Source organism: Notothenia rossii (genome assembly GCF_949606895.1).
Source record: "Notothenia rossii genome assembly, chromosome: 5".
In the NCBI taxonomy this organism is placed as follows: domain Eukaryota; kingdom Metazoa; phylum Chordata; class Actinopteri; order Perciformes; family Nototheniidae; genus Notothenia; species Notothenia rossii.
Genome location: NC_136903.1, coordinates 21,791,047 through 21,805,679, shown reverse-complemented (window position 1 = coordinate 21,805,679; position 14,633 = coordinate 21,791,047). Strand labels below are relative to the sequence as shown.

General features: G+C 38.3%; 1 protein-coding gene and 1 long non-coding RNA gene across 3 annotated transcripts in view; both read left to right on the top strand.

Annotated features, from left to right (window-relative positions):
• lrrc4ca (leucine rich repeat containing 4C-a) overlaps positions 1-8,138 on the top strand; it is a 101,614-nt gene extending 93,476 nt beyond the window's left edge. For both annotated transcript variants that reach the window (XM_079681480.1, XM_079681479.1), the window contains one exon: positions 2,779-8,138. In XM_079681480.1, the coding sequence (XP_079537606.1) occupies positions 2,830-4,773 (1,944 nt within the window). In that variant the 5' untranslated portion in view covers positions 2,779-2,829 and the 3' untranslated portion in view covers positions 4,774-8,138. The remainder of the gene's footprint in view (positions 1-2,778) is intronic.
• Positions 8,139-11,965: 3,827 nt separating this feature from the next.
• LOC307041129 lies at positions 11,966-13,785 on the top strand. Its single transcript, XR_013808697.1, has 3 exons — positions 11,966-12,081; positions 13,123-13,278; positions 13,526-13,785. It is a non-coding gene; the product is annotated as an uncharacterized lncRNA (long non-coding RNA).
• The last annotated feature ends 848 nt before the right edge of the window (positions 13,786-14,633 follow it).

Here is a 14,633-nt window from a genome sequence, read left to right as displayed (position 1 = left end):
AGATATTTTAATGAGATATGGACCGCAAAACAAAAAATGTCCCTGATTTTCATTTTTAAAATCAATTTACCGAATGCAATAGTCGCCTTAGCTTATTTTGTTATGAGATGTGAATTACTGTTCAATTTAGTTGATGTAATAATAGTTTGGTTTCTTTTACATTAAAAACAAGTTACAATTTTCAAAAGCTATTTTTATCGGGGGGAGGCCCTCTTTCAAGTTTAGAGCAATAGCCCCTCCAAATGTCTGTGCAAGTCCCTGACTGTAACTATGTTTTAAAAGGCTCTCTCTCAACAGAGACATATGCACATTGTACACATATCATTATAAGGTAGTGCAGCTAGAGTACCCTTCATACCAAATAAAACAGTCGATCCACAAACCCTTTCTTTTTCTTACAATACAATTATTAAAAACTGTTGCTTGTATTTAGAAAAATAAATTATGCTTATCTATTTATAAAGATTTTACAAAACAACCCATTATAGGTAAGGTTATATATATAAGGCTCAGTGCAACTAATTTCTCAAGTATCAGCCTAATTGCATTCCCTCAACAAAACCACATTGTTATTTCTTTTTTCTCTCCTCGAATACATTTTTCCATTTCCAATTTTTTTTTTTTTACCAGGCTGCCTAAATCCGCATATCGAATGGGTTGGGGTGCTTGGCTTGGACACAACATAGAAGCCTTTACAAAGGTGTCCGGTGTACATTTGATGTGACATTTGCTAGATGTTGTGCTTATTTCTCCTCTGTTCTGCTTATCAGCTGTATGAATAACACTGCAGAGTTTCTTAGTTTTGTTGGCTACAGGGTGAATTGTTTCATAAACCAGAAATTAATTCAGAAATGTTGCGAATTGTGCTTTTCAATTGTGTGCAGTCCTGATAATCTGGGTCAGGCTTTAGTACTCTCTGCCAGACAAAGACAAAGCTGGCACTTGATAATCTGTTAGGACAAAAGTTTGAAAATTCATTATTTTCTTAATCTGATTTTCCTTATCTCATTTCATCTAATTCTTTCACTGCACTATGTAAATCAATTTCTGCCGCTTTCATTGACGCATTGTTTTGCTTTATGAATCAACTTTATCTATTCTGCTGCCATCATTTGGATTGCTGAGTCATTGTTTATCTCTTCTAAGGTTGGATCTCTTAAAGAAAAAAGGATGAGTGAATAATGGAATAAGTTTCATGGATTCCTTATTCACTGGGATCTGTTTTCATCACTCTAAACTTTGCAGTATATATTGTAAATGGTCATAAATAGTGTTGATGAAATTTCACCTTGATAGAGCACTTTACTTGTCTCAAAACTAAGTCATTGTTTGTTCAAAATCATTTATATTTAAGAAGGTCAGTAGAAATCGCAAGCATTAACCTCAAATTGTACTCTGGATTGAGCCATAGTCAATTGTTTAATGCAAGGTTTAAATTCCTAACAAATTACAGCTGCCGTAAGGGAATGTGATTTTCAGCCTTCTCTGTGATCCCTGTCACATTTGCCTGGACCCCTACGTGGAAACACTTATTTTTTCACCCTCAGGCATTTCTGCTTAGAATTTAAATTCTGTAATTGGAAAATTAATGGAGTCAGTAATCAAAGAAATTAATCAGTAGTTACAGAAACAGCCTGCCCGTACTTACGTGAAGAGCTTTCTGTTTCAGAGTAGGCTATATGTTGATAATACTGTTTAGAAGCAGAAACTACTGTAATCCCACAACAGCTCTTATATTCTGTTCAGAAATTGCTACAACTGTTTTACTCCTATAAGTTTGTATAATCACATTGTAATTGTCTCTTTGTGTTTTGTATTCACCGTTAACCTTTGTGTTCTTTCATGTCCTCATTTGTGCAATTTGAAGGATCAGTGCTGAAAAATGATCCTTTTCAAAATGTCATAATCCCTTTTCCCATGTTTCTAAATGTGTTCATTTGTGTTCACAATGTCAGTGACAATTGACTCCAGATAACTTTGCTTACTTTTGATTGCCTTTTCTAAATATGACAGCTGTTTCATTCATCACACAATCCAAGAGAAACCCTGCATCTCATACTGTAATGTGTGATTACTCTGTTTCTAGATTAAATGTATGTGTGTAACTGTCTGTCACATTTACTGTATCAATTTGCAGCTAAACAACAGTGTTTATTATTGTCATTTCACCTCTAGCACTTTCTGTTGAAGATCAAATATTTTTTCCTTTATGTTAACATTGGTTTTTTCAATGTGTTCCACTTTCCTCCCACATTGAAAAACATTCAGGTCAGGTAGATTAGAGGCTCTATAAATGTTTCTCTTTATCTGTGCTAGCTCTGTGACTCACTTCCGACCTGCACAGTGTTTTTCCCTTTCACTTAAAGAGTTAAAAAGGCGGTTTTTCCGACAACGATGACAAATAATATGTAATACATCCACCAGTTTTACAGGAAGCAAAACAACGTTGAGGTGGTCACAACTAACAAATTACTTTAGATATATATCCTAGGTTGAGAGTGCAGGGAGGACAGTGTGCCCAGAAACAGAGATGGATATGAGGCATTCCATCAAGGTTGCACATTCGTGTGTGTGGATGTTTATATACTGTATGTGATTATTAGTGGCTGCAGATGAATCACAAACCTAAATAATAAATTTAGGTCCACACATTATAATTTCTTTTTTCAGAAGTTTCTATTCAATTCTCCAAAAATGTAAGTGGTAATTATTGATAATCTCTACAATTGTACAGTTTCTAATGTGTTTCCCTTTCGTTTTGTCTCTCTTTCATTCCAGTGAGCCCCAATCCTCATTCCAAAGAGTGAAAGACCAGTCAATGAATTATGAATGTTAAACAAGATGACCTCCTATCAGCAGCAGCAGACGATGCGAGGTCCTAGGTGGAACCGGGCCTTGTCCGACCCTTTGTTTGTGCTGCTTCTGGCCCTCCAGCTGCTGGTGGTGGCGGGGCTGGTACGTGCTCAGACTTGCCCCTCTGCCTGCTCCTGTAGTAACCAGTTCAGCAAAGTCATATGCACCCGACGAGGCCTGCGGGAAGTCCCTGATGGCATCTCTACCAACACACGCTACCTGAATCTGCAAGAAAATCTTATTCAGATCATAAAGGTAGACAGCTTTAAGCATCTGAGACACCTGGAGATCCTGCAGCTGAGCAAAAACCACATACGCAAAATTGAGCTGGGGGCTTTCAATGGACTGGCCAGCCTCAATACCTTGGAGCTTTTTGATAACCGCCTCACCACTATCCCAAACGGGGCATTTGAATACCTGTCCAAACTAAAGGAGCTTTGGCTGAGGAATAACCCCATAGAGAGCATTCCCTCCTATGCTTTCAACAGAGTGCCCTCATTGCGGAGGTTGGACCTTGGGGAGCTCAAGCGCCTCTCATATATATCTGAGGGGGCCTTTGAAGGACTGAGCAATCTGCGCTACTTAAATCTGGGAATGTGCAATCTGAAGGAAATTCCCAACCTTATTCCCCTGGTGAAGCTGGATGAACTGGAGATGTCGGGGAACCAGCTAACTGTCATCCGACCCGGCTCTTTTAAAGGGCTCATCCATTTGCAGAAGCTATGGATGATGCATGCCCAGATCCAGATAATAGAAAGAAACTCTTTTGATGACCTGCAGTCACTAGTGGAGCTCAATCTAGCCCATAACAATCTTACCCTTTTGCCCCATGATCTATTCACCCCTTTACATCACCTGGAGAGGGTGCACTTGCACCACAACCCGTGGAATTGTAACTGTGACATCCTATGGCTAAGCTGGTGGCTTAAGGAGATGGTACCAGCAAACACCAGCTGCTGTGCCCGCTGCAGCTCTCCATCCAACCATAAGGGAAGATACATTGGCGAGCTGGACCAGAACTACTTTCACTGTTACGCTCCTGTTATTGTGGAGCCCCCCACAGACCTAAATGTGACAGAGGGAAGTGCTGCAGAGCTGAAATGCAGAGCTAACTCCTTGACCTCGGTGAGCTGGATTACACCCAATGGTTCCATCATGACACACGGTGCTTACAAGATCCGAATCTCAGTGCTGAATGACGGAACTTTGAACTTCACTAATGTTACCATGCAGGACACAGGCACATACACATGTATGGTCAGTAATTCTGCAGGTAACACAACAGCCTCTGCCACGCTCAATGTTTCCTCTACAGAGAACAGCAGCTTCAGCTACTTCACCACAGTGACAGTGGAGACCATAGAAACACCACATGAAGGCTTCACCACCGCTGTGCAACAGAAAGTGGGCCCTACACCTTCTGCTGGTACGTGGGAGTCTGTTTCACTGACCTCTACAACGACCACCACAGTCCGGACCCCACTGTCCACACGTGCCACAGAGAAGACTTACACAATCCCTGTCACGGAGCAGGGCGAGGAGGATTTGCTGAACGGTTTGGATGAGGTAATGAAGACGACCAAGATCATCATTGGTTGCTTTGTTGCAATCACACTCATGGCAGCGGTGATGCTGATCATCTTCTACAAGATGCGCAAACAGCACCACCAGCAGAACCACCACCCAACCACTCGCACCATTGAGATCATCAACGTGGATGAGGACTGTGTAACAGGGGGCCCGGGCATGGAGGGCCACCTGACCCTGCCGCCTCTTGAGCATGAGCACCTCAACCATTATAACGCCTATAAGACTGCATACAACCATGCCTCCACTATGAACTCCATACACAGCTCAGCGCACGAACCTTTGCTAATCCGGGCAAGCTCAAAAGACAATGTACAAGAGACCCAGATCTAATTATAATTTTTTTTTTCAAAATGAGACATTATAAAACTTGGAATAGCATAATGGAAGGACATTACTGACAGTTGGTTGTGGAACTGTGGCTCAAACACGGAGGAATAGACGTGTGTTTGGCAAATCAGTGGCTGGTGATGTTTATTCATTGACTTTGGGAATTAGGGTATGTCTACTGTTTCAAAAAGTGTCTTTACAAAACAGAAGTTATTTATTTAAGAAAAAAACTATTGTGGTTAAATCAAGAAAAAACTGTATTCTGCAATTATTTTTTCAGCACCAAATGTTATCTTTTTGCCCTTCCTCTCATTTCACAGATTGGTTTACTAATATGCTTTTCAAACTCAGTTTGAAGACATCTGTTGAAAAAAAACCTCCTAAAGTAAATTATTGTTCTTATTGGTAAACTGCTGTATTTGGATCAGATGAGATAGCAACTTCATTTCCCCATGTATCAAAGGAATCTAGAGCACATTAGTGATTTTCTCCTGCTGTGGATTAAGTGATGACATCTTTTGTGACCATCTGTAACTGAGATGAATCAAACACTTGCTCATTTTTTATAGTAAGAGACAGAACTCTCAGTGATGACATTTGATCATAATTAACTGTTTAATTATATCTGTCACATACATATAAGGCATTCTCTGCTCTGTCATCAATAGACTGAGGTTTTTAAATAAAGGAACTGTGTCCTGCGTTCTGCTGTTGTAAAAGTCAAGGGTGACTATTAGAAGTGCATTTTAGTTAAATTAAACTCTATTGATTTGCTCTGAAGAAAAAAAAACACATTTGTCTTTGTGTTCCTAATCTCAACTTGCTTTGACTCCAGTTCTCTTAGACGTCTTCTCATTATAATAAAGAACATTCCGTTAATTGCATTAAGACTAATTTATATTCTGAGGGACATGATCCTTGAGCAACATTAACAGGTACTTTAGATTCTTCATAATTGTGATTGCAAAAATAGGGAAATCTTGAATATAGATACTGTTGAATTCTGGCAGTAGTCCACTTCTTGTTTCCAATGTATCATGGCCTCATTCTTTCCTTTCGGTGCTTTGTATTGTGGCATATGCAGATGATTGCTTTGAAGCCACCTTTTATATGCTTGGACCCTTACCTCATATGCACTACTGCAGGAGTGCTGTCAGAAGCAGTCTGATGGAGTGAAGAAAAGATCTTAAACCCTTTTATACAACTGCCTGAGCACATTGCCTGTCATCTTTGTGCCATATTTCCGCATGGACTGTGCCTGGCAGCCCCAGATTTACACTCTGCCCCTGCCAACCGAATGACTTGGCCCTGGGCAATGGGGCTTATGCTTTAGGAGTGAATGTGTGGGATTGGGCATCAACCAGATGTTGGGGTTGCACCTGACTCTAACACCATTTCCATATTAATTGATGTGTCCATGGGCTTTGGAAGAACACAGCTCTCCAGGCACCCATCCACTGGAAACCATTTTAAAGTTTCCACTGTGAAAAAAAGCGTCAGGCACCAAACAATTCAGAGGTTAGGCAGACATTTGTCAGATCCAAAACTGAGGGAGATGCCCCAAGGTTTATGTTGGAGGGAATAATGGCAGGTATTGCTTCCTTTACAGTAATATGTAATGAGAGGTTAAGCCATTGTCACGCTTAATTCAGTTTGTATTTGATTATAGATAGATATTGGTATGCACCTTCTTTGGGGTCACCATGAACTCCACTAACAGAATGACAGAAATGGTGGATACACAGCAGAAATAAAGTATCAACATATCAACTGAAACATCTGAAAGACCCAGCTGCATACTTTAATATCTGCTGTCCACTTGTATTTTCATTTGGTTTCAAAGAGTAACATTTTACCATTTTGTTTGCTAAAATAGAACACTGTCACGCTTATATGCTGTATTTTTGTTAGTCCGTGCATGTTACAGCACCCACTACCCGCCCTTCTAGAAGTCAAAACCACACATGACCATTCTGGCTCGCCTTCCTCTGATCATCTTTAAACAAAGCAGAGTACAGATGAGTTTAACAACAGTTCACTGTCCCACATTCCATAATAAAGACAATGAAACTAAATTAAATCTATCTATAAACCTATTACAGCCAGCTTTAAAGCCTACATGGATTGAGTGCTTTCTACTCTAAAGGATTTTGGACCTAAAAGACGAATAGGCTTCTTCCCTTAGCTTAGTCAGTATTTTCCAAGTTGGGAGAATAAATGAGAAACAGTAGCAGTCCTCATGACTAGGATATGAACTCACATGGCTAGGATATGAAAAGTGAAGTGAATTGAATAACAAGATAATAATCTAAAGCACTATTCCCACAATACCTATGAAAGCAGGGCTCCTACTCTGTGATACAATTAATTTCATAGATAATATTTGGGTTAATAATGATGTAATCTGGTAAGTACATTTCAATAACACTTCACATTTCACCTCAGGTCAGTCGATAATTATAGTCCCATGGGAAACAGCAGCATTGTATTTGTTTTTTTCCAGCACATTTGTATTCTTCTGCCACGTCAAATGTTGTAGTCTTTCATGGAGATTATTAATTGGAGCTTTACAACTATCTGGGATGCAAATTAAGGAGGTTATCGTATCCACTCAGTATGGAGACCCACTAATACATTTGCTTATCAAGATATTTTTGGAGATGTTTCATTACATTGATTTATTCACTTTGAATGTGCTGCATATAAGATTCATGTGGGGGGTAGATTCTTAAAATGGGGTCCCCAGATATTGTAGTCCATACGGAATGAGATAATTGATTACCCTGTATCAAGCTTTCGCCATCACCCCCTTACACCATTTCCCCCAAAATTACACTTCTGTGGAGTTTGGCACATTTGTAAACCATAGAAAGACATGGGTTTGTGTCCATTAGTCTGTGTTTGAGTTCCTAGTGGTGGGATGTGGATCACAATTCTGCTCAGTTTGCATAAGAGTGTTACCATCCTCCCTTTTTGCCTTTAGTTGGAGGTAAATTGTCTGAAAATGTAAATGGTAAATTTGTTGCATTTTGGTCGAGCTGTCTCATGTATGTAAGATATCTAAATATTGTTGGTCAATATTATTTTTTTCACATTATTTTCTTTTTTTCTGAGAGGGAATGCTGTTTTAGTGGTAGATTTATATTAAAAATACATTTTGAGAATAAAAACAAAAACACTTTGATTTTACATGTGCCAACAACTTGTTCTAAAAGTGAAAACGAGAAACATGCTGTATAAGAATATCAGATTGATTTTCATGTAAACATTCTTTCATGACCTTTAAAAGATATGGAGATCAATCATAGAGACCAGAGTTTGTAGTTCATACACAAAATATGGTTAAAAATAAACTATTGTTGTTTTTCTGTATTGTCTGATTCTTGCTTTCACCCCCTGTGCCACGAGAGTATTGATAGAGATACAACATTGAAATTCTCATAACTAAACTATTAAATATCTACAATGCCATTATTGCAATTTGCATTTCAATTGGTCAGATTATTATTTCTTAATGAATGTGTCCAATGCACATCAAAATTAGCAACAATTCTGAATCTTTGAGGTAGTGATTTCATATGTTTCTACCTATTTATAATACATGATGGTAGATTCATTGTGTAGATTCATAGAGTGCCACAGTGACGCGTCCTAAAACCCGGAAGTAAACTCCTTCCGGTTCCTTTGACAAAAACCAATGCAATTTCTCCATAGGATTTTTACCCTACTTTTATAATTTTCAAATCATAAATCGAATCGATAGATTTATGATTATAAAATTATAAAAGTAGGTAGGCATGTGGATATTATCCTGCTGAACAAAACGTGATCCATCTCTTAAATGTGTCAACCACAGACATAATTTCCAGCTATTTTTCAAAATCCTATGGAGAAATTGCATTGCTTTTTGTCAAAGGAACCGGAAGTGGTAAAATGCTAACTTACTTCCAGGTTTTAGGATGCGTCACTGTGGCAATCTATAGTGATGATGCAACTCATATACTTTTTTAACACACAGATCAACCCATATAGCACATGGCAACCAGAATTATTTCAGGAGTACAAGGATAGTGCAAGCATTCATCTACCATTGTCCAACCATTGCTCTAGGCCTAGGGACATAATTTAGTGACATGAAAAGCCATGAAGACAATACAATGTTGAGTATACGAGACACTTTATGATGCACCGCACTACTGATACACACGGTACACTTACTGTCTTATTCTGTTATTTCCTTACCTTTGAAATGTAAGTACTCAGCAGTCCTATAACTTATTAAAATAAATATCTAGTGGCATTTTCTATCTGATGCTTTTAATCAATATACAGTATGTGTCTTACTCAAGCACTCAAAGAACATTAATGACATTAATTACTCTTTTTAAAATCTATCGTAATATTGCGTTATCTCATGGATAGCTAATACAACTGTATTAGTAAAACATTATTTGATTGTGATCTTATCCTGACCGGATTTAAGAGTAAGACAAACAAGAGGATTGCAAATTTCAATTAATTCCTTCATCATTAGCATCCCTGAGCTTTTGTTCCACTTGATAATTAGCCGACTGACAGAACATTGTGATAATCACATGATTAAGTCATATCACAAAGTACAAGGCAACAGTAAATATTTGGACTAAAGAGTAATAATATCCTCTTGGGGCCAATCATTAGAAAGTAAAAGAAAGCAATGATGAAGTGGTGGATCAATCGTTTCATATATGAAAGCACATTAATATTTTAGTATAATCTAAGAGTTCAGTCAAAGTCAAACTAAGTCAGCTTTATTGTCAATAATTCTACATGTGTTATACATACAGAAATTTGAAATGCCGTTTCTCGCAGTCCCACAGTGTGACATATACAGTATGAAGCTCAGCGCAAGTTCTTTCAGGCAGACTGGTATATATTCACTCCGCTGCTGCTTATAAATATAATGTTAACCTCTGACATTCACTTCAATCTCCAGCAGCCAATCACCGTGCTGCAGCCAAACTTTAAAATGGTTCTCCTCTCTCCTGCAGTCAGCGTGATTTCATGTTTTAATGCTGCCGACCACCTCCTCCCCATCCACTTCCTTTCATCATATCCAGTGCCAGGAGAGCCAATCCAAAAACATCATCACACCTCCTCTTCATCCCATCACCTCATCAAATCCAGATCTTCAGCATCATCACCAGTGTCTAGACCCCGGGGGGGTTCCCTATAACCCCCCCGGGGTCGGCTGCATTTCCCCATTTAGATATACGATTTCAAGATCGGGGTCTGATCGCCAAAGACTTAACATTTATCTTATGGCATGTGTCAATAAATGTTATTTAACAAATTGAAGTCTCTCCTGATTGAAATACATAAAACAGATACAAAAAGGGCCTAGATAAAAGGGGTATACAACTAAGTAGTAGTAGAGATGGGTGTGGTTTTACCCAACCACTTCACACCACTGGCACAATTTATGTCTGGTGTGATACAATCGCAACATGGATCTGGTTATGTTTTTGTATTTTTCAGTTCTCACTGTCTTAACGATTAAACAATTAAAAAATGCTGCCTGTTACATAAATAATATTGCTTGGGCAGGCTGGTTCTTTTTTCTTTTTTCTTTCTCTCAAATTTGCCAACAAAAAAAACACAAAATGACAGACATTTGTGTTAGGGAGGCATGTGGGCGCAGTGGATAGAGCAGTGGATAGAGACTAGTGTGTTGGTGTTCGGATAAGGGGAGCACAGGTTCAATCCCCACTGCAATCAGCATGTCGTTGTGTCCCTGGGCAAGACACTTCACCCCAAATTGCTTCTGTGGGGATTGAGTATGTAAGTCGCTTTGGATCAAAGCGTCAACAAGTAACATGTCATGTTAGATTTCTCCAAAACTCGTCCCGGACTCCTTGACACAACCTTGACTTAATACTACTCATAACTCATCCACTAATAGTATATACATTTATATTGAGCATACATGTACGTGAGTATGTTGGTGTGCTAGCTTTTAGGAAGAACATTTTCTGATATTCAACTAAAATGTACCAGAAAAACATTTCCTCACTCCTCTTCATATTTGCGAGAGAGTGAGTGAAAAAGAGAGGGGGAGGTTGAAGCAAATTAACAGGAGCCTATGATTAGATAAATACATCAGGAGTAAAGCTGCTGCACTGGCAGCATCAGTCAAACCAATATAAAAAGGTATGTGTGATGTCGAAATACAAAGCTGTTAACATCAATATGATAATTGAAATGAGAATAATGTTCGCACGCGCAAATGTTAAAATTAAATTGCTTAGGAATACATCTGTAATCAGATATTCTAATCCAACAGCCACAAATTCAAAACCTCAGCAAAGAAAAATATGTGTTAGTTTTATAATTTCAAGAATGAAACAAATATATTCCTGCAGTATAGTCATTTATCTATGACGTATGTCCTATTTGTTTATTCTAACATTGTTTAAACCATACACATTATGGCAACAATGAAACATAGATCTTAAACTAAATTAAAAGTTCTCATTTAATTAAATACCAAAGGGGTGAGCTCATCCAACCCCCTCACATTTATGGAGAATGTTTTTCGTCACCGTTCATAAACAAGCAAAAGCATGCAGTCTCCACCTTGAGGAAACACTGTGTTACAACGTGTAAGGCCAACTGGTTTGCCCTTTCAAGTGTGTGACAGGTTGGTTTTCATAATAGTTGCCTATGCAAAACACAGCCGAGGGCCTGTTCCACTAGCTCCTCACTAATGCACCATTAAACTCCTCGTTTTCTTATTTATTCTGCTCCTGAGGCTCAAGTAAATTAATGGCTGCTTAATTCCAGCAGTTTTTGGTATGCTCTTTTTTTTATTATAATTTTTAAGTTGTATAGAAAATTGTCTCTAAAATGTGTGTCACCGTCAAAAAAGGTTAAAGCGTAGGTAATTATACTCTCTTTATATCAGGGTTGGATCAGGATAAATCCCGATTTTCATGTTTTTTAATTCTAAAAATAATTTTCAAATGATCACATTCAAGCTAGACGTAGCTATAGTCCTGCTTAGAGAAAGTATGTTTTGTTAACGCCTAATTGGCCTATTTCTTGTTTTATTGTGTGCCTCTTTTTTTGTATGTGGACATACAATTATTTTACCAGTCTGACATTCATACTATAAAAATAAAGATTTAGCCATGTTCCCATGCCCCCATTCATTCAGTCCCGTTTCCCTGACATATTCCTCCTGTTGATCATGTGACAAAAGTTACATGATATACAGGAAGTAGCATCATTTGAGTCTCCGAAGTCCATGCAACCATGCATGCAACAGCTAAAGTACGTTTTTTTCTAAATGTTATTGTTGAGACAATTCTAAGATTGACATACAGTCCTGTTACCTATACTCTTTCTTCTAAGTTATGTTTTTGATATAGGTTTGGTTTTATGTTTTAATGCAATTTGCACTGATGCCATGTGGCTGAATTTGCTAATGCTATACCAACAAAATCAGTCCTGTGGCTAAGAGACATGTTGTTAAACCATATTCCATGTAGAAACCTAGACTAGATACAGTGCTGTTAATAAATAAAGAATATTATCGTATATTTTTAGAAAGTTACACTTTGCAAATGGCAGTGATTCTTTTTTTTGGGATTTCTTATAAAGTTACAGAGTATTAAGAGAGGCAACCATTTATTATTTCCTGTGCCTAAGACACTATAAATATATTTTGTTTAGTATGCTTGAGATAATAACTCCCATTTAAAGCAGGTCGCAGAGTCTCCACCTGAAGCAGTGGGTGTCTTGAAACCTAATCAGCAGTCTCATTTGAAAATATTTAAAGATCACTGCCTAACTGCTTCCCCCACTGCTCAAACTGCTTCCCTAAAGTCAGAATGCATATTTATTTTAGAAACATAGGGCATATGAAGTCTTCTTTTTCAATGGCAAACTATCTGTCTTGCAATTGCTGGCAGGAGAGGCAGAAACAAAATCTAGTTGCACAGTTTCCTGAGTAGCTGTATATTCATGGCAGCTCTTAACTATACAGTGAGACATCTTGCCTCATCAGTTGAGACTTCCCGACAAGAATAATGAAATCCACTGTTTAGGCATCAAGAAAACCAACAGATATATATAAACATGTAGCCCCAACAATACAGTTGGAGTGAAAATCCGCTAGGAAATAAGGAAGCTTGTGTAGACTTGGAGCACACAACTCGGAAGGCCAGACCAGGCTGCTTTACAAGTTTTCTGCTTAACTTAAAATACAGAGACAAGCTCTAGATTCGTAAACACAAAAGCCAAAACCTCATAAAAAGGGAGAGAAGATGTATCTCTATATGATTAATTTATGTAATGTGCCCTTATTCACAGCATCCACTGCCTTGGGACTTCAATCAGCCAGAGATGACGGTTCCACTTTTGAGGTCAGTAGCTGCCCTTCTCCTTCAGCTACTGCATCATGGCAGACAAGCTCAAAATGAGATCAAAGAAAAGTGTGTTCTCTTTCATCAATGAGAAGAAAACACTGTAAGTATACTGCATGGCAGAGGTTACAAATTGTATCATGAACTAAATAAGAAACGGCAGGTACATAAATACAAGAAAAATATGAGCTTTGCTGGAAGATGTAGCTAATGGTGGCTCAGGTGGAAAGTATGATGCCAGAAATGCACACATTATAGTACACTTGATAAATGAAAGCTGGTGTTGGAGTAAAAGGAAACGGATAAATAAAAACATATTCATAATATTCCATGTTGTTTGTTGCATGCAGGTAAAAGTATGTCCGGATCTCCAGGCCTAAATCATCAGATAAAGCCAGAGAAGGATGCGATCAGAAGTAAAATCTTGAAGGAGGATGCCGGCAGCAAACTCTTGTTCCTGGTATCCTGGATACTAAACTGCAGTGAGACTATAGGATGTGGCATCGCTTCAAAGGAAACCAGGCAATCATCTCTATTTACGTCATTTGAAGAAAGTGGACAGAAGGTTATAGTAAGCGATGAAAAAAGCATATAAAGGGTCAAAACATCAGATTGCTCCATGTTTGAATGGATGAATGAAATTATAAATAAGCATCAAGGAATAGTGAATGAGAAATTAAATACATAAAGTAGTCCTATACACAATGCAGGTTGAGTTGCACCATTGTTTTCCTTTATGGTCGCAGGTCTCCCCTAAAGATCTGTGTGGCAATATAAAATCAAAAAATCTAAGCTCATCTTTTTTTGCACTTTAGAGATTTTAGTTAAGATAAAAAATGGCAAATAATAAGCACTGTGGCTCTGAGAGATGTTAATTTCCAAAGGGTCGCAGACATACAGGAGAGCAAAGTGAGTGCAGGGCATATTTCATTGGTGGCCCCTGATCACTACAGCAGAGGGCAACAAGTAATTATTGCCACAGCCCTGTCTAACACAAAGATGTGGTTTGTGCCAAGCATAGCATAAAAAAATGAGGTCCAGCCAGGCCAGTTGTTAGGAATCATGGACAGGAGTACAACGTTTAATCTTTTTACCACTCTTAACATAATATAAACCTCCCTGAAGTCAGTCTTATTTATTTAACGCTGCTTGCAGCTAATCTCTCAAATATTGGTTAATGCTCTGAAAACATCTCCTTCAAAGAACTGTTTTAATTCAAGTTTCTTGCAGAAGGGATTACATATGAACACATCATGATACTGTTATAATTGACCTTTTTATAGTCTTTTTTAGTAGATTAAGAGTTGCCCGCCAGTGCAGGCAATTGATATGTCTGACTGCAGCTTGTGTCCTATAACCAGGACACGTCTGTAAGAGGATAATGGAGTAGAGTAGAGTCACAATGCAGCTACTGTCATCCTCTTGCTCTCCAGGAATACTCAAACTCTGAGCACGCAC